The sequence below is a fragment of the Mus caroli genome, unplaced genomic scaffold, assembly GCF_978045245.1.
Source record: "Mus caroli unplaced genomic scaffold, Mus_caroli_1 scaffold_7, whole genome shotgun sequence".
Classification (NCBI taxonomy): domain Eukaryota; kingdom Metazoa; phylum Chordata; class Mammalia; order Rodentia; family Muridae; genus Mus; species Mus caroli.
The window spans coordinates 77,924,819-77,943,243 of NW_028227262.1; the positions used below are offsets into that span (position 1 = coordinate 77,924,819).

The 18,425-nt window shown below is 47.8% G+C and overlaps 1 protein-coding gene across 1 annotated transcript; it reads right to left on the bottom strand.

The window, feature by feature from the left end:
• Positions 1 to 603: 603 nt before the first annotated feature.
• Positions 604 to 15,359, bottom strand: Cd8b (CD8 subunit beta). The gene is made up of 6 exons (XM_021165687.2): positions 15,281 to 15,359; positions 11,880 to 12,245; positions 8,409 to 8,501; positions 5,508 to 5,597; positions 3,907 to 3,943; positions 604 to 1,349 (listed from the first exon to the last, which is right to left on the bottom strand). The coding sequence occupies exons 1-6, from the start codon at positions 15,321 to 15,323 to the stop codon at positions 1,337 to 1,339; spliced, it is 642 nt and encodes a 213-aa protein (XP_021021346.1). The 5' UTR covers positions 15,324 to 15,359; the 3' UTR covers positions 604 to 1,336.
• Between the last annotated feature and the right edge of the window lie 3,066 nt (positions 15,360 to 18,425).

An 18,425-nucleotide genomic window follows, 5' to 3' on the forward strand; every position in this document is an offset into this window, starting at 1 on the left:
ACACAAGTCTCATGACCTGAGTCTATGCCTGGAATCACAGTGGAAGGAAAGAACCAACTTCTAGAAGTTGTTCTCTGACACACACACACACACACACACACACACACACACACACCACATATTCATCTGCATGTGCATACAGATATTTTTAAAATTACCAAGTGTGGGGCTCACACCTTTAATCCCAGTGCCTGGAATCCAAATGCAGGCAGATTTCTTTAAGTTTGAGGTTAGTCTTATTTATGTATTGAGTTTTAGGCAAGCCATAGCTATCCCCTCCCCCCTAAAAGACAGACTTCAAGGCCCTCCAACGGCTGAAACAAACACCTGTTCTTTTCTATTGAAAGGGCTTCTAGTATCACTGTAGGTGAAAGCATTTGGAACTGTGTGTGTGTGTGTGTGTGTGTGTGTGTGTGTGTATGTGTGAACGCGCGCCCATGCTCATGTGCATCACAGCAGCATGGCCTGGCTTTGGGAGTCCTAGGTATTTCCTAATCTCTTCATCCACAATTCAAGTTATGGGCACAATGAATGTAGCCAAATGAGAGTTTTAGATGTAAGATGAGAACACACAAAATGAACTCACCCCTCCTTTCTCCCCACCCCCACCCCATGTGGTGACTAAACCCAGGACCTTGTGCATTTATTTAGGCTGGAGTCCTACATTCCCAGTCCTTGTCACTCCTAGCTTGTCTGAGGTCTTTAACATAGGACTTTATATTTATAGCCAAAACATTTTCATTAAAAGGGCAGAGAGTGAGAGAAGAAATATATAAGCCATGAGAGAGAAGAAGTGAAGCTTAAGAAACTTCCTACTAGGAGATGAAGTAGAAGTCTGTCTCCTGAGCCAACAGCCTCCCAAACCCTGAGAGGCAAGGCCTGAGAGAGTAAGATGGCTGCTGAGAGCCCAGAAACTGTTTGCAGGAAACCTTATTCATGAGGTGGCTTCTCTGTGTGAGGATTTGCAGTCTTCTCCAGGGCTGCCCGGCTAGCTCTCTTCCATGAAAGGCCAAAGAGTCAATAAGGCTGTCCTACCAAGCAACTGACAAAGACAGTGGCTGGAAGGCCACTGTCCAAGGCCCAGTCCAAGAAGAGTACATGGTGGTGTGGTAGTTCTTGGTTCTTCAGCCACTCTGTGAGTGTGCTTGGGTTCTGGGGCCTTCCCTGTGAGACCCCAGACCACACACAGAGCTTGCAGCAGTTCAAAGCAGGCAGCTTGAGCAAGGGCAAGGGCCTCTCCAGTCCTGAATGCACTGTCTCTCACTAGTCCAAATCTTGCTTTGATTGAGTTATAGTCCTTTTATTGCTAGCGGGCTATCAGTGTTGTGGGCGCTGATCATTTGTGAAACCTGGGAAACAACAGCAAATTGTAAGACTCTTATTTTCAGGCCAGTGACACTTTTGCTATATTTCTTTTAGCAAAAGCAATGGCAGATGGAGGAAGAGGTGGGTATGCCTGGGGCTGAGAGCTCTGTTAGGATGGTTTTTGTAAGGCCCACTTCTATCATTTTAAACCTTAAAGTTTAAAAAAACCAAACCAAACCAACAACAAAGAAAACCAAACTACAACAAAATAACATACAGAGACACACAGGTGTACACCCCCCCACACACACACACACACTATGGCTCAAAACTACTATCTTTGGGACCAGTAGGATGTCTCAGTGAGTAGAGCTGCTTTTACTCCCAAGTCTGATGATCTGAGCTCAATACCCAGTACTAGTTATTCTGCCCTACCACAATGCATGTGTATACACAAAATAAAGAAATGCTTAAAAAAGAAAAAAAAAAGATGCTAAAACCTCCTAGCTTTGAGTGATATTGCTTCTTGAAGCACTTCCTAAGATGACCTGATTATAAGTGCATACAGGAGTCCAGAAGCGATGGACCACTGGTGGGAGGATGCTCCAAGACGGAAGGTTGATAATATCTGTCTCAAATTGCATGTTGATCTGTGAGGCCTGAGCTGATCTGAGGGACTATTGTGTCCATACCTAGAAGGTTTTGTTTTAGGTTTCAAAGTTATAAACCAATTGGGCATGCTAGAGTTAAAGATCTCCAGGCTAGCCTTTGAGATACTGTCTCAAACTCTCTCTCTCCCTCTCTTTCTCCCTCTCCCTTTTCTTCACCCTCTCCCTCCCTCCCTCTAAGTAAACTAAATCTACAAACATTTTTGTTCAAATTACTTTCTTTTTGGTGTTTTAAAAACAGGGTCTCTTTACATATCCCTAGATCTCCTCACTGTGTAGACCAGACTGACTCACAGAGATCTGCCTGCCATTTGCCTCTGCCTCTCAAGTACCAGGATTAAAGGCATGCACTACTGAGCCTGGCTAAATAATAATAATAATACTTATATTTATTATTTGACTATGATTTTGAACTTCTAGTCTTCTTGCCTCACTTCTCAAGTATCAGCATTCAGATGTTTGCCACTATATTTTATTAGTAAATGTAAAAACAGACCATAGATGAGGGCAGAGCTGCCCTAAGAAAGGAGGGGGGCTCAGGAACCAGCCTTGGACCTCCCCACCTCCACACAAACACGTGCTGTGCACGCTCTCGGTCTCACTGGTCCTTAGAACTCTTGGTTGCCAAATCTCAGGGACTATCCTAGCTTCTTCATCTGTGGCATTGTCGGGTCACTGGAGAACAGACAAAACAATCGAAGGACATGGGACAAATCCCTGGGAGTGCCAGGATCAGGCTGACGTCTACAAAAGCCTACAAAGAGCAGCTTTTTGCACCAGACTCTCTGGAGGTCTCGTCTTAGATGCTCTCAAGTTATCTTTATTGTCTGTCAGGTGAAGGTGGTTTCTAATTCCCACCCACAAAGTAGAGCTTGCTCACGATCCAAACTACAATTGTAATATGCCCATAAAATACTGTAGGCACAGCTAGCGAGATGGCTCTGTGGGTAAAGATGCTTGCCGCCAATTCAGATTTAGACCTGGACTGGACTGGTCAGATCTAGACCTCCCTTGAGCACAAGGTTCTAGTGCCCTCTTCCAATTGGAGGCATGGTCTTTACTTTCTTCAAACCTCTCTCTCTCTCTCTCTCTCTCTCTCTCTCTCTCTCTCTCTCTCCTCCCCACCCCACCGTGTGTGTGTGTGTGTTTGTAGGCTGTGTATTCTCAGGATCAAATTGATCTGTCAGGATCAGGCAGATGAGAAACATCTATGTTGAAGGAAAAAAAAATCAACTCCAAGGGCTGGGGCTCAGTTGGCAGAGCTCTTCCCTGTGTGCACCAAGCCTTGCATTTGATCTCAGCACTCATATACCAGGCATGGTGGTACATGCATATAGTCCCAGCACATTGAGGAGGTAGAGGTAGGAGGATTGGTACTTAAAGCTTAGCCTTGGCAAATAGCGAGTTTGAGACCAGAGTGGACTATAAGACACCCAGTCTCGAAACAGCAGCACTGAATCAAATCCAGGAACACAATATGAGCCTGGGGATGAGATCTTAGACCTGAAGCCAGGGAACCACAGCCTCTGTCTTGCACAAGCCCTTTGCTAAGGGCCGACAGATACAGGGTGATCTTTTTTCATGTACTTTTAAACTTACGTCGCTGGTTAGTTATTCGAGAGATAGGATCTGTAGTGAGCCTGGCCTTGGACTTTCAGTGTAACTGAGGATGACTGGGAACTTCCCTTTTCTTTAGTCAAGGTCTCTCTCTGTGTAGTCCTGGCTGTCCTGGAACTCACTATGTAGACCAGGCTAGCCTTAAACTCACAGAAATCGCCTGCTTCTTCCTCCCAACTTTTGGGTTTAAAGGCATGCTTGGAGTAAGCCATGATCTTGGTTTATGTGATGCAGGGGATCGCTAGGCAAACCCTCTGTCAAATCATCCAAACCCTCAGGCCCCCGAGTTTGTGACTTTTTGGAGAACAGCACTTACTGTTTCATGAAGCGAATTCGGGCTCTCCTCCGCACACCTGGAAGAGCAGAGCAGAGACAAACAAGTCAGAGCTGGTTGGTGGATCACTGGCATCAAAACCTCAGAGCCCGAGAGGAAGGCAGCATGGTTAGCCAACGCCCGAGGCTTCTTCTGGGGTGCTAGGGTGGTCCCCAGATTCCTCACACTTCTCACTTTTGTTGCTTGCTTATATAAGTTTGAAGTGTTTAAAAATTACTCAGTCATCCATTCCATGATTCTAATAGCCTTCATGAATGCTACCCTACTCTACCCATCTCACGTGGGTGGAAACTGAGACATGGAGCATGTGAGTTGTCAAATAACTTGCCTGAAACCATGTAGCTGGTGCCAGAGTTTTAATGCATTTCCTCTAATCCAGTTTGTACCTTAAATAAGCTTTCCTGGAGACTGGGGGCCTAGGACAGTGGTGGGACATCAGGCCTGGTTCAAATTTCAATAGCACAAAACAAAGGCCATTGCCTTTTTTTTTTGCATCAGGCAGCAGCAGAACTTAAAAGGCATCCAAAGCAGTGTGGCACAGTCCTTCCGAAATGCAGTGAGGAAAGAAAAGCGTGCTGTGTTTGCTTCTTCAGAACATTTTTCTATGTTTTGGAAACAGAGTCTTAGGTGGCCCAGGCTGGCCTCAAACCTCAAATTCACTATGTAGCCAAGGCTGACCTTGAACTCCTGATCTTTCAACCTTTGCCTCCAAAGTACTGGGATTACAGGCATGTGCACCAGGCTCAGCTAGACCACTGGGGTTCTTATAACAGGGTTTGCAGAGGATAACAGTGTACCAAAGAATTTATGCTCTCAGCTCTGTTCTCCGAGGTGGGGGCCACAGCTGTTAAATCAAAGGAATCTGTGACCCGGAAAATGTAAGAGACACTGATCTGGTTGGTGGCCCTGATGTTTCCTGCTTCCCTTTATAGATGCCCAGGGAGAGACGGTGATGTGCTCGAGGTGGCAAAGGTGACCAGGACCAGGGGTAGTCTGGCCTCTCCTCTAGGTCAGTGACTGCAGAGCCTGGGTGACAGAGGAGCTAAGAGCAGCAGCCATGTGAATCTCCCTGCAGTGTCACTGGGGAAGGGTGAGCTCTTTGGGGTACCCAGCTTTCATGGCTACTGGCCATGAGCCCCCATGTAGCTAGCACATGAGTCCCAAGGACATTATAGATAGCAGCTTTTAATGCATCTCTTGTATGTAGGCAATATTTTACTCCTGGGTGAGTCAGCTGAGATCCACTGAGACCAAGATCAAAGTCATTTGAAGGTAGAACAGTGAGCTACAATGGACTCAAACCTAGCATTCATCTAACTGCTGACACAGGTGGAATCTCTGGCTTTCTGGGTCGGTGGTGGGCCTGTGTGTCTCAGTGGTAGAGAGCACCCAACATGCCCTGAGTTCAAGTTCCTGAACTCTCCAAGTCTCTCAAAAACAGAAAACTGCTGTCAAGCCATAAGGTTTGCTGGCGGTAGGTTTACTATTTATTCTGCTACCGCAGTGAACAAAGAACTCCTGGTATACACACACTTCAGGTAGCAAAGTGGGGGCCCTTCAATGTCCCGCAGGCACTGACTCACAGTAAAAGTGGATGGCCACTCCGAGGGATGCCAGCAGAACCAGGATGCAGGCTACCAGCAGGCTGAGGGTAGTAAGGCTGCATGTCAGGCCTGAAAAAGACACACATGACACACACATGCAACACTGACTCGGACACAGCAAGGAGCAGCTCATCCTCCCAGAGAGTATCACTGGCCGGCTTGTGTGTTTCTTGACACCCAGTTTCACTATGCAGTCTTCATTTTGTAGCCCTGGCTGACCTGAAACTCACAGAGAACTATGTGACTCCTGTCCCAGGAGGCAGCCCCTCCTGGTTGCATTTTAAGCAGAATGGCTTCTGGCTCACTTTAAAATTCACTTTAAATATCACTGAGATAATTTTATGTAGAAAATGCCGTGTTACATCTGTATTTTTTTTAAATGCTAATAAGACTTGGGAGCTGTTTCAAAGGGAGTAGACACACACCATGCCTAGTAATATGGTTTTACTATTCATTAAAAAAAAATCCTTTTATTTGAATTTCACACACACACACAAAAAAAACAGACAGCTATATTTTCATTGTATTTTTCACGGAGCTAGAATGCTCACAGACCAACATTGATAATTTGGCGTCCTTCCCCTTTGCATCTAAACCCCCCAGTGTTCAGTGTTTACATACGTGTATGGGTGTGCACATGGTGTGTGCACACACGTGTGTGGGTATGGTGACCAGAGGAGCATGACAGGTGTCCTGCTCAGTCACTTTCTACCTCATTCTCTTAAGACAGTGTCTCTCACTAAACCCAGCACTAGGTTGGTGGCCAGCAAACCCCAGGGGTTCTCCTGTCTCTGCCCCACCCCCAAAGTCAGGGTTACAGGTGTGTGTTGCTGTGCTCTGCTTTTTATGTGGGCACCTCAAATTTGAACTCAGGGCCACGTGCTTTCATAGCAAGCACCTTAATCTGAAAAGTCATCTCTCTAATTTCTGTCTCTGCTTTTTGATTTTTAAAGATAAAGTTTCCTGCCTCCCAGGCTGGTCTCTAATTCTCTGTGGCCAAAAATGACCTTGAACTTCTGATTTTCCTGCCTCCACCTCTCAAGTGCTGGGCTTACACTTGTGGGCCACGATGGCCATTTATGCAGGGTTAGAGGTTGAACCCAGGGCTTTGTACATGCTAGGCAAGCACTCCACCAACCGAGCGACATACTTGGCTGCTTGGTTTCCTCCTTTCAGTACAGTGGACTGTACTGTATCCATTTCTGCAAATGCATCCCTCCCCCAACCCCTTTAGTCAGGCCAGCACATCTTTCCCCAGCAGAAGCACAGGAAGTCCTATGGAAACCCTGGAGTTTAGCCATCAGTGGAAATCTTAGCTGTTTCCTGGGTGTTACTTTTATAAACAGCCCCTCAGAGAACATTCTGGCATGCTTCTATATGTAGGTGCCTTCCCAAGGTAGAAGCTGAAAATGGGGACTACTAAACCACAGACGTCCATTTGGGTTGTAGTCAACTGCTGGATACCTTCCTTTACATTCCCACCCCACAGTGCACCGTACTGGCCCAGTTTCTGTCAGTCCTGTGTGCCTTCGTGGGAGAGAGAGGGAGATGACTGATTTTACTCCAATCCCAACTCTGGGTGGGCTTCAGCCTATCTGCTCACATAAGCCACTTACATGATCGTTCTGTGAGTCAGATATCTGTTCACTTACCTGATTTTCACAAGCTATTTAAACTGTAGGGCTTGTGTTCCTAATGTCCTAGATCCTTCTCCAATACTCTCTGGCCTTAGACCAGCCCGGGAGTTGGTCTCCCTACAGGGCTGGGATGCAGAGCCAAGCCTCGGGGGTGAAAGGACAAGTCTGGGCTCCAGGTTAAGAAGTCTAGAAAGCCCTCCACACGTGAGGGAGGAAGTGAATGTGGGCTGGGTATGTACGATGCACCAAGGACAGCACCAGCTGAACGCTTCGGCTTCTGAGGACAGAGACAAGGAGTTGCTTTACTGTTCCCTCTCACTTCATAGTTCTGAGAAACTAAGGCTGGGGATACAGCTGGTCTTGGGGGCACTTTGCAGAGCTTGGCAAATTGGTCACAGCTTACCCAGTTGGTGAGCTGCAAATGAGGGAAGCTGATGGCACGCAAGCTATATGTCCACGTTTGCAAGGTGGTGGAGCTAGGGGCAGAGTGGCAGGGTCTGGAGAGTGGTGGGGCAAACAAAGCTCCTTTGGAGTGAAATGGCAGCCAGAGATGCTGTTGTGGTTGGAGGAGAATGGTTACTTATTCCAACCGATTGCTGCCTCTCTCTATATATAAAAGTGTTCTCTCTCTCTCCCTCTCCCTCTCCCTCTCCCTCTCCCTCTCCCTCTCCCTCTCCCTCTCCCTCTCCCTCTCCCTCTCCCTCTCCCTCTCCCTCTCCCTCTCCCTCTCCCTCTCCCTCTCCCTCTCCCTCTCCCTCTCCCTCTCCCTCTCCCTCTCCCTCTCTCTCTCTCTGTCAGAGGACAACTTGCAGGAGTCAGTTTTCTCCTTCTACCATATGGGTCCCAGTCGAACACAACCAGGCTTGGTAGCAAGCACAGGTACTAGCTGAGATATCTTGTGACTTCAGTTCTTCATCCCACACGTGCCCTCGTAGCCCCTCGGCCCTGTCTTGTTGAGGAACAACTGGGTTGTGAGCACTTTTCTGTGGGCTGTGTTTGGCTAGGGTTGGTTTCCTTAAGGTCTTACTCTGTAATGATTTGTGAGTGTGGCCTGACTAGATTGCGAGTTAGTGTCATACACAGGGTACCTTTTGTTGTCATCATTTTGGATCTAGAGAAATAGGCTACAGAGCCAAGACTTTGTGTTTGCTCAAGGAGGAAGGAAGGAAAGAGAAGTGGGGAGGGAGGAAAGGAAAGTGGAAAGCTACCTTTTTTTATGTGAGTGCAACAATGGAAAACGTACCCTTCTGGGTCTCTGGGTGGGGGAACGGGCATTGCTTCTTCTTCATCTTCAGGGTCGTCTTCTTGGTTGGGGCAGTTGTAGGAAGGACATCAACTATAGAAAGAAGCAAGACCTATATCTTAGTCAGGTAAACAGCAGGACTTACAGACAGACTGTGTGCCTTTCTTCTAGGCATTGATGCCCTCATGATTGTTGCCTTGGCTGCCACAGAATTTCAGGTCACAGAGCACAAGAATTCATATCTGGTTTCTCAGTCCTCAGATAAATGGTGGGGATTAGCTAGCAGGGTGTCCCGAGCAGAGCCTTGTGCCCATCATTAACAACCGTGCAGTCTCGGCTAAGTTGTCTGTTCCTCAACTTCCCATTTGCTGCAAAGAAGAGGACTTTTGCCAGGCAGTAATGGCACTGGCCTTTAATTTAAGCAGTTGGGAGGCAAAGGCAGGTGGATCTCTAAGTTGAACTTGTGATTTTCCTGCCTCCACCTCTCAAGTGCTGGGCTTACACTTGTGGGCCACGATGGCCATTTATGCAGGGTTAGGGGTTGAACCCAGGGCTTTGTACATGCTAGGCAAGCACTCCACCAACCGAGCGACATACTTGGCTGCTTGGTTTCCTCCTTTCAGTACAGTGGACTGTACTGTATCCATTTCTGCAAATGCATCCCCCCCCCCTTTAGTCTGGTCTTCAGAGTGAGTTCTAGGACAGCCAGGGCTACACAGAGAAATCCTGTCTCAAAAACAAAAACAAAAACAAACAAAAAACCCCCAAAAACAAAAAACCAAACCAAACCAAAACAAAACAAAACAAACAAACAAACAAAAAACAGAGCTGGCTTCTACTTTATTGTGAGAATTAAGAGAGCAGTGTGCCTAGTGAAGTGTACTATAGGCATGACTATGATTGACAGAAGACCTGGGGTTGCTGTCCTTATTGTAGCCCAGTGTGGTAGCACACACCTTTAATCCCAACACTCAGGAGACAGAGGCTGGAGGATCTCTGTGAGTCTGAGGAGGCTCACATGGTCTACATGAGTTCCAGGACAGCCACGGCTGTATAGAAATACCCTGTCTCAAAAGACAAAACAAAACCAAGTGAATCGACACCTTGGTCCTTTGGCATGACCGATCTCAGCCTTCTCTGCAATCCCTAGGCCAATAGAGCAAGCCCATGGAAAGGAGTCGGTTGGTCTTCCTACATGAATAACACTGGCTGAGAGAGATGGATAAGTGCTGTGCTTCAGGCCCTTCTCCTTTTCCTAGATGGCCTCTCCTCTCCTCAATTTTGATCCAATGTCTCTCACTGAGGGGTGGGAGAGAGGAAGGAGAGGACAGTGGGACTGACTCACTGAGCAGAAAGACCACGAGGTTCTGAGGTATGGAATACGGGACCATCTCCACCCTCCACTTTGTTGGCTGACCAGCGAGGAAACAGATCTCCTGCATACTACTCTCAGCAGAGAAGTAGGTGAGGGGCTAGGAGAAACCAAAAGACCATTTCCCATACCACCTTTGACAGAACATTAACCACATTTGGTCACTGCAAGTTTTCTGACCATTAGTGTCAAAGAGCTGTTGCAAAATGACAGCCAATAGCACTGCCGAGGTCTAAGAGTCTGGACCTGGTGGCTGTTAAGTCCTTTAAATGCTCATAACCCCTAAAGTCTATATGCCTCATTGTAGCACTCAAAGATGCAGGGGTCTCTCAGCTGTCTCTGAGCTGGGGGTGGGGGGAGATAGCACAGCAGCCTGGTCTGATGGGAGGGGTAGAGACAAGAGAGGGTTGTTCTGTTTTAATTTCATCTTGCTCTGAGTCAGGTTGCTCCCTGATTTGTGAGTTCGAGACCTCTCCCTCTGTCTTTTTTTGAGAGGGACAAGTCCTTCGAATCCATAGTGTTCTTAAAGGCCTGAACAAGGCCCATTTTCCCAATACTCTCTGTATGTCTCCTCTAAAACACTGGGACCCTTCAACCAGGCAGGTAGGCTTAGGCTCTGGGGATCTGTCACTGGGGGGATTGTATCAAAGAAGGAACTTGGGAAGCCACTGCTGTTCCTGGGCTGTTGGACAGTACATAGGACTTAGAAACATGGACGCCAGGATAGGTAGAGATGGAAAATCACCATCCTCCTGTCTCAGACCCTGAAGCACTAGGAAGGCACAGGGCTCCTTGAAACAGAAGCAAAACCAAACCAACCAACCAAGACCCAAAAAAACAAGCACAAAGCCCATGTTTCAAAGTGGGCTTCTGCCCATCCTTATTTTACCTAACCCCACCCATCCCCATAAGACGAGAGACCAGAGAGGCCATGGAGACCTCGCTCTGTTTCTGGTGCCACTGTTGTGTTTTTTATAACTCTGGCACTATCCCCAGCTGTCCTTAGGCGGAGGGGCCTAACTTCTGGGGATGCCCGGGGTGCTCGTGACTTTCAGTCCCCAGGCGAATCTGAAGCAAGATGATGAGAGTCCAAGTCCTGGGTTGAGCTGAAGAGAGAACTATAGCCAACCACTGGCCTGAGAGAATCTACGCTGATCCCTTTCCACCCCAAGAGAGGAATGCTCACTGTCCAGTGTGGCTAGTCTGAACCCAGATATGCCGTATGCATAAACTATATATCAAATGCTGCGTATGGAAAAATGCTGTTGAAATGCTAATACTGTTTTGATAAGCTGGGTTCAATAAAATGCACACATTCCTTCTTAACTAGATGTCTCTTAGAAAACAGAAAATGGTGTCTGAGGTTTGCAGTGTACTTCTGCTTAGGATCGTTTATTTCATGAAACTGCAGCTTTGTAGAAGTTGAGGTGAACCAGCAGCTGCAAACTGAGGCTTTGGGAGGGAAGGGCATGTGATGGATTGGTAGCCAGACTAGACCTGGGGACCAGCTTCTTTGCCCATTGAAGCCCCAAGTGTGGATTTGAGCCACTGAACCCCACAAAGAATGCTGAGGACAACTGCTTTTCTGCTACCTCAGAAACAATGAGCATGCGCCCAGACAGTGAGAGTCCGTATGTACTCAGGGTCCTGAGATTGCTGTCTTTGTCTCCATCAGAATCATCAGCACCCACCTTTGACTGACCTACCTGTTTTCATCTCATCTGATTCCCATCTAAAGAGGGAGAACAAATATACCACCTGCTGGGTGGGTGGAAGTATTAAGGGACCCAGCTGTATGCGACCCTCAAAGGCGTTTGGCCTGGGTGACTCTCAATGTATCTTTTCTATTAGTCTTAGAAGTGGTGTGATTAGTCATGGCTGCAGAGTGAGGCTCACTGAGAGTAGGCAGCTCCAGTGCCCGGTGTGTGAGTGTGTGTGTGTGTGTGTGTGTGTGTGTGCATATGTGTGCAATCACATGTGTATGTGTGCATGTGAGTGTACATCTGTATGAACAAGCATGTGTGCATATGTGTGTGTGCACATGTGTGTACATGTGTGTGTGTGTGTGTGCTCATTCACAGCCTTGAGAAAATTCTTACCCACAGTCAGCTTCGTCCCTGTCCCAAAGACCATCTTGGGACTCCCAACCATCGCGCAGAAGTAGAAGTCACTGTCCTCTGGCTTCACATTCGTGATACTGAGAAAGGGCCGGCTTGAGTCTGAAGACTCAAGAATTATATTTTTCTTCTTTTCCACTTTTTCACCATACAAAACTCCTTTGGAAGAACTCCAGGAGGCCAAGAACTCAAAGTACTTGTCCTTGGTGGGGTCCTGGCGCTCCCGCAGCCAGTAGATGCTTGTTAACTTAGGGAAGCTTTTAACCTCACAGGACATCTTTGCCGTATGGTTGGTTTGAACCAGCAGGTATGAAGGGGTCTGAATGAGGGCAGAGCTGCTCCAGAGAGCTACAAGAAACCAGAAGACATCAACCAGGCTGTTGCTATACACACACAATCTTAGCACTCTGTGGGTGGAAGTACAGGGCCAGAACTTCGAGTTTGGTTGCCTAGTGAGTTCAAGGCCAGCCTGGGCTACCTGAGAACTTATCTTAAAAAAAAAAAAGAAAAAAAAAAAAAGAAAAAAAGAAAAGAGGTGGGAGTGGAGAGGTGGCTCAGTGGTTAAGAGCATTGGCTGCTCTTCCAGAGGTCCTGAGTCCAATTCCCAGCAACCACTTGGTGACTCACACCCATCTAAAAGGTTAAAAAACATAATTTTTAAGAAAGGAAAGAAGGAAGGCAGGAGGGAAGGAGGGAGGGAAGGAAGGAGGGAGGGTAGAGAGAGGAGGGCTTGTGAGGTGGCTCAACAAGTAAAGGTGTTAGTACCAAGCCTGACCCCTGAGTTCAACCCCCTAGCACAGTGGTGGGGCCTCAGAATCACAGTAAGTTCATGTCACAGGCAAACAGGAGGAATCTGCCTGGTGAAAGAGTCAGGGTATTAACAGCACTTGGTGTCTTTTGAACTCAGAACTCACAAACATTGACTGCAAGGCACGCAGTTCTCTGAGTGTGCCTTGACTGTGGCTTTTGGTTAACAACACACCTCTATGTGTGGCCCTTGGCATAAGCTATCTTGGTGGAGTCTCACACTGGTTCCAGGATTTTTAGCCCCCCTCCCCCATGAGAAAACACTGGCATGAAGCTACCTCGTTTGGAATTTCACTGGATTCAATCCAAAGAGCCAAAGTCGAAAGCCAAAGCGAGTTGCCCACCTCGCCTGTGTAGGTAGTCCTTCAGGGGCTCTAAGCAGCTGGAAAAGTCCTAGGGCAAGCTGCGAGAGAAATTTGGAGTCACAGGCACAGAGTGGTTTACACAGTCTGAGATGTCTGGACCAAGGGGAAGGAGCTGACCCTGGGAGATCATCACACCCCAGTCCTGCAATGGGTCTATCACTGACTTCTCCCGCCTCCGGGTAGGGCCGTTATTACAGATGCAAGCTTGGAAGTTCATTTTGTCTTAGATGGGAAGACTGGGCAGGCAGAAGGAGTTGCAGACATGGCCATGAACATAGCCTTTGCCCTGTAGCAGCTGTGGGACCTCAGAAGTCACCAAGTTCTTGGTGGCCTGTGAAAGAAGGGCAGCTTGGCTTGTCACTACTGTCCTCCTTGCTGTTGACATTTGGAAAGGAAAGAAAGGAAGACATGGTGGTACGCACTTAGTATCCTAACACTTGAGAAGCTGAGTCAGGAGGATTTCTTTGAGTTTGGGGTCAGCCTGGGCTACATAGTGAATTTCAGGGGAGAAAAAGAGATGTGAAGTCATATGTAAACAGAGAAGAGCTCACACAGGTAATCGTAATCATATGCAGACACTGGAGGTCCCTGTGTGAGCACTCACACAGGTCCATTCTGCCGGCAAGTCTAATGGTCTCAGGAGATAGATGTTCTAGGCACCAAGAGAAGTCTCAAGGAGGATCAGACCAAGTTTCTTTTGCATCTAAGACCAGGAGAGTGTCAACAAACCCATTTGATCTAGAAAGCCCTTTTTCTTTGGCTTGCAACAGAGGGCCACCCTGAAGATCATGGCCAAGATATAATGCCAAGGACAGGCATGGTTAAGCAGAGGCCAGAGGCGGTGTGAGCCCAGAAGAAGCAGCTGCTTGGCATTAATCCCTGCCTAGAATTGTGGCTCGGGCCTTCCCTGGGACTGATGTGATGAACTAATCCCAATTCCACCCTCAGACCACTCCGAGCCTCTGATCGCATGGAAAGAGTGACTACTCCCCTGTGGCTGAGGTGCTGCTCCATCTCCCTTCCCCGAGTTTCAGGCTACCATTTCTGTCCCATCGCAGCCATTTTTATTGCGTTGGGTTACTGGCCTCTTTGGAGAAGTTAATATAAAGTGATGATGTCCATATAGATCAGCACAGTGTGTCAGGCACAGTGCGTGTGTTGTCTGATTTAATCCTCACCAAATCCTATGCGGAGAGACCCATTTTACACGGGAGCAAACAGAGCTCGAGGGAAAGCTGAACTCAAGGTCCCACAGTCTGTGTAAAGTGGACTGGCAGTCAAACCGGGGTCCTAGGACTTGGGTGAATGAACTCCGAGCCTCCCAATTGAGGAGACCTATACTCAAAGTGGGGCCACAAATACCCAGATGGCAGGGGCCTTTCCAAATTGCCCAGAGGGCACACACAGCCAGGCTTTAGGTCATATACAGTCTCATTTAATCTGCTTGGTAGCCCAGGACTCCATTTTCAGAGGAACCTGGTATTTCCAGAATGATCAGAGGTAGCTTTAGTGGCCTGAAAGAATCTTGTTTCATTTCCTATTTTGACCAGTTTAGCTAACCTGTTCAGAGGCAGGGACCGGCCTCCCTTGTTTCCCTCAGTAGTATAATCAGTTGGGGGCTTTAGTAGGTACCAGACCCATGGATATTGGAAGTCTTCTTCTAGAAAGCAAAGTCTCTGGGTTGACCACAATGACAACATCTCTTTAGGTCACATCTCTATGCCAGCTCCAACATCCCAACTGCAGTGCCGCTTCTTGGGGGAGGGGGGCGGGGGGGATGCTGCAAAGGACACTGGAGAGTCAGGGGGTCATAATGAGTATCCTGCCATAGTTGTCCAATTTCCTAGAAGCACTTCCCCGGAAGTAATAAGAGTACGTCTGTAGGACCTCTGGGTACTTCACGGGGCACATCCCGGTGGGCACCCTGAACATTTCCCCTTCGGTTTTAGATCTCTCTCTTCCCTTTTCTTTCTTCCATTTTTCCTTCCTCCCTTTTAGTTCAGGCTGTAGGACAGAGGTGACTTCTGCCCTAGGCGTCTCAGACCTCTCTGGGTAGTGAGAAGGAATCTCCATTCCGGGTTCAGGGTCTCTGCCTACCGGCCTCCCCTGTTCCCACAGCCCAGCTCCTGTCTATTCCTCCTGTTGCTGAGACACCAGGCCTAAGTTCCCTGCTCTAGTGCAGATTTGGGGTAGCCCCACTCTGGGTCTTACCTGCCAGCTTCATACTGAAGACCAGCCAGAGCCATGGCTGCATCTTGGCGCTTTTGGGGACACTGTTTCCCTCAGTGCTCAGTCAACTGAAAGGTGGGTTAGGAGCCAGCTTGGGCGGGTGGGGCACCAGGAACGTAAGTGAGCTAAGAGGGCGGGGCCACCAGGGCAGGGGCGGAGTCGTGATGTGTGTGTGTGTGTGTGTGTGTGTGTGTGTGTGTGTGTGTGTGTGTGTATCGAGTGCCTTCATCTTCATCCTCTACAGCATCAAAGCCTTGACTTTTCAAAGAGCCCACCAGGACTCTTGTTTTCTGGTGAGAGGAAGTGATAGATCTCAGACTCAGTCATGCCAAGGGGTTGCACCTGTGTGATGCCTCTTGCCCCAGGGGAGAACTCGGGACAGAACCTCAATATCTTGGGACAACTGAGTCACAGAGGCCAGCATGCGCCAGGCCTCATGGTTTTGTGAAGCTTGGCCCTAATTCAGACACGTCTTTACATTCGTTCTTTCTGAGCAGCTGGAGGAGGGGTTTATCTTGGTTTGAGGACACAGTCCATTGTGGTAGGGAACACGTGGTGGCAGGAGACAGAGGCTTTGTGTGTGTGTGTGTGTGTGTTTCTCAGCAAGGAAAACAGTTATGGAGACCTCCCAGTTCAGAGTCCAGCTGGCCCTGGAGTGATGGAGACCCCTTGTGAGGGAGGAAGGGAAGTTAGCCAACACAGAGAGAAAGGAGGGAGAGAGGCAAGCTGGGGTGCCACGGAGGGGCCCAGACCTTGCCTGAAAGTGAGGCAAAGCCAAACCAGGACCTAGAGCCTTACGGACTGGGGTGTCTGTATGTCTCCCCTCCCCTGCCCTGCCTTACAGTGCTGTATGCCCTGAGGCTTCTTCATCAGTTTTGAGATCAAAGCCCCATCAAGAACCCATGAAGAACGGGGAGGCCTGTGGAGGCTGGCAGAGGTGAGTTGAGAGATCTGCTGTCCAGAGAAACTGGATCCTTGGTGATCTGTCTGCTGGCGAGAGGGAGGCTGGGAAGGGCTGTGGGGGATTCCACCACGGAAGAAGAGCTAAGCGTGCATCAGGTAACCGCGGGACTTGGAAGGGAGACAAGCGGGCTAAAACAAGTTTGGGGCCAGCCTGGTATACACCGTGAGTTCAAGGCAACAGGGCTTCATAGAGAGATCCTATCAAAAATCCATCCCAGCGGATTTCTGAGTTCGAGGCCAGCCTGATTTACAGAGTGAGTTCCAGGACAGCCAGGGCTACACAGAGAAGCCCTGTCTCAAAAAGAAAAAAAAAAAAAAAAAAAAAAAATTGCGAGTGTCATCTAGGCCGGCCCTGCAGCCACACACATCGTGCGCTTGAGTTTCAGAAGAGTGGATGCGGCAGCAGTGGTGGCTAAAGCTGGCAGTGGGGTCGAGACACAGGCCCCTCAGTGTCCAAATCCTTATTCTTTCCATCCGACTCCCTCCAGTTCCTGGTGACAGGGGCAAAAGCTGAGGCTTTTGAGTCCAGAGATTCTGGAGACAACAGAGGAAACGGTCATGTCCTAAGCGCTGCCCTCATAGTCGGGCTGGTCTCCACCCTACCTCTTATTTTCATTCCCAGGAGAACCTGCTAAGGGCCAGACGTACACAAGATAGGTAGTCCTAGGAAAACCACACAGTAGTAGCTCTCAAAATCAAGGTAAAACGCACAGATCACAAAGTGGTCCACGAGAGAGGTCACAGTATGTCTGCCGAGGAATGGATGGTATGATTGCTCCCCATCTTCCGCGTGTGCCAGAACCTGGTAACTGCTCTTTTTGTTGAATGTAGTTATTCCTCACAGATGGAACTGTTCAATATATGTCCTTAGTAAATAGCCTCTGTGGGTTTTGGAGCAGGGGTTTTAGGCCCAGGATGACTCTCTACTCTTGATCCCCCTGCCGCTACCCCTCCAGGACCCTTTCCTGCTTGTGATCCCTTCCTACCCCTCAAACTTTCCCACATCCCCAGGTATAGGCCTATGGAACATTTGTACAAAGCAATCGTTTACTGATAACTAATCGTAAACAAATCTGTTTTATTCTACCTTTTTTTTATGCTTTTAGAGCTTTATTGTAGAAAGGCAGGGAGAAAGAGAGAAGGTAGAAAGAGGGAGAGAGGCCAGCCATGGCCACGTGGAGAGAGGCGGGAAGAAAGAGAGAGAAGGAGGGCTAGAGAGGAGAGTAAGAAAGGTGAAAGCTTAAAGACTTATTCTACTTTTTATAAAGACTATATTTTGTGTGTTTGTGGGCCAGAAGAGTGCATCAAATATACTGGAGTTAGGGAACATCATGAGCCACCTGATGCAGGAGTTGGGAGCCTAACTCGGGTCCTTTGGAAGAGCCCAAGCACTCTTAACCTCTGAACTCTCTCCAGGTCCCAATAAAATTATTTTAAAGAAAATTATATATATATATATATATATATATATATATATATATATATATAATGTTATTATATGTATCTATTAATGAGGAAAGTAAAAGGAAGGAATGGGGGCGCTTGTTTATTTTACATGAAGAATTAAATCTGGCCCGAATATTTGATTCTGCAAAACACAGGACATCAGAGATGACTGCCATTTTGATTTTGTAATTGTCAATGCAGAGAAAGCTGCTTTATATAAATATAGCACAAATGGCAGAAGGATGTTTAGGGACAGTTCAGAAACGGTTGGCCTAATCCCAAGCCAAAGTCCATTTAACAATTCAGAACATTTTTTGTTGTTGTTGTTTTGTTTTTTCAAAACAGGGTCTCTCTGTGTAGCCCTGGCTGTTATGGAACTCACTTTGTAGACCAGTTCGAGGCTGGCCTCGAACTCAGAAATTTGCCTGCCTCTGTCTCCCAAGTGCTGGGATTAAAGACATGCGCCACCACGCCCGGCAATTTAGAACATTTTTAAGGTGTAATTATTTTATTTTATTTTATTTTATTTTATGTGTGTGAGTGTTTTGCCTGCAGGTGTGCATGTGTGTCACATACATGTCTAGACTCTGTGGCAGTTAAGAGTGTTGGATCTCACTTCAACCATCTGGAATTACAGATGGTTGTGAGCTGCTGTGTGGGTACTGGAAACTGAACCTGCCCCCTCTGTAAGAGTAGCCAGTGCTCTGAACCACTGAGT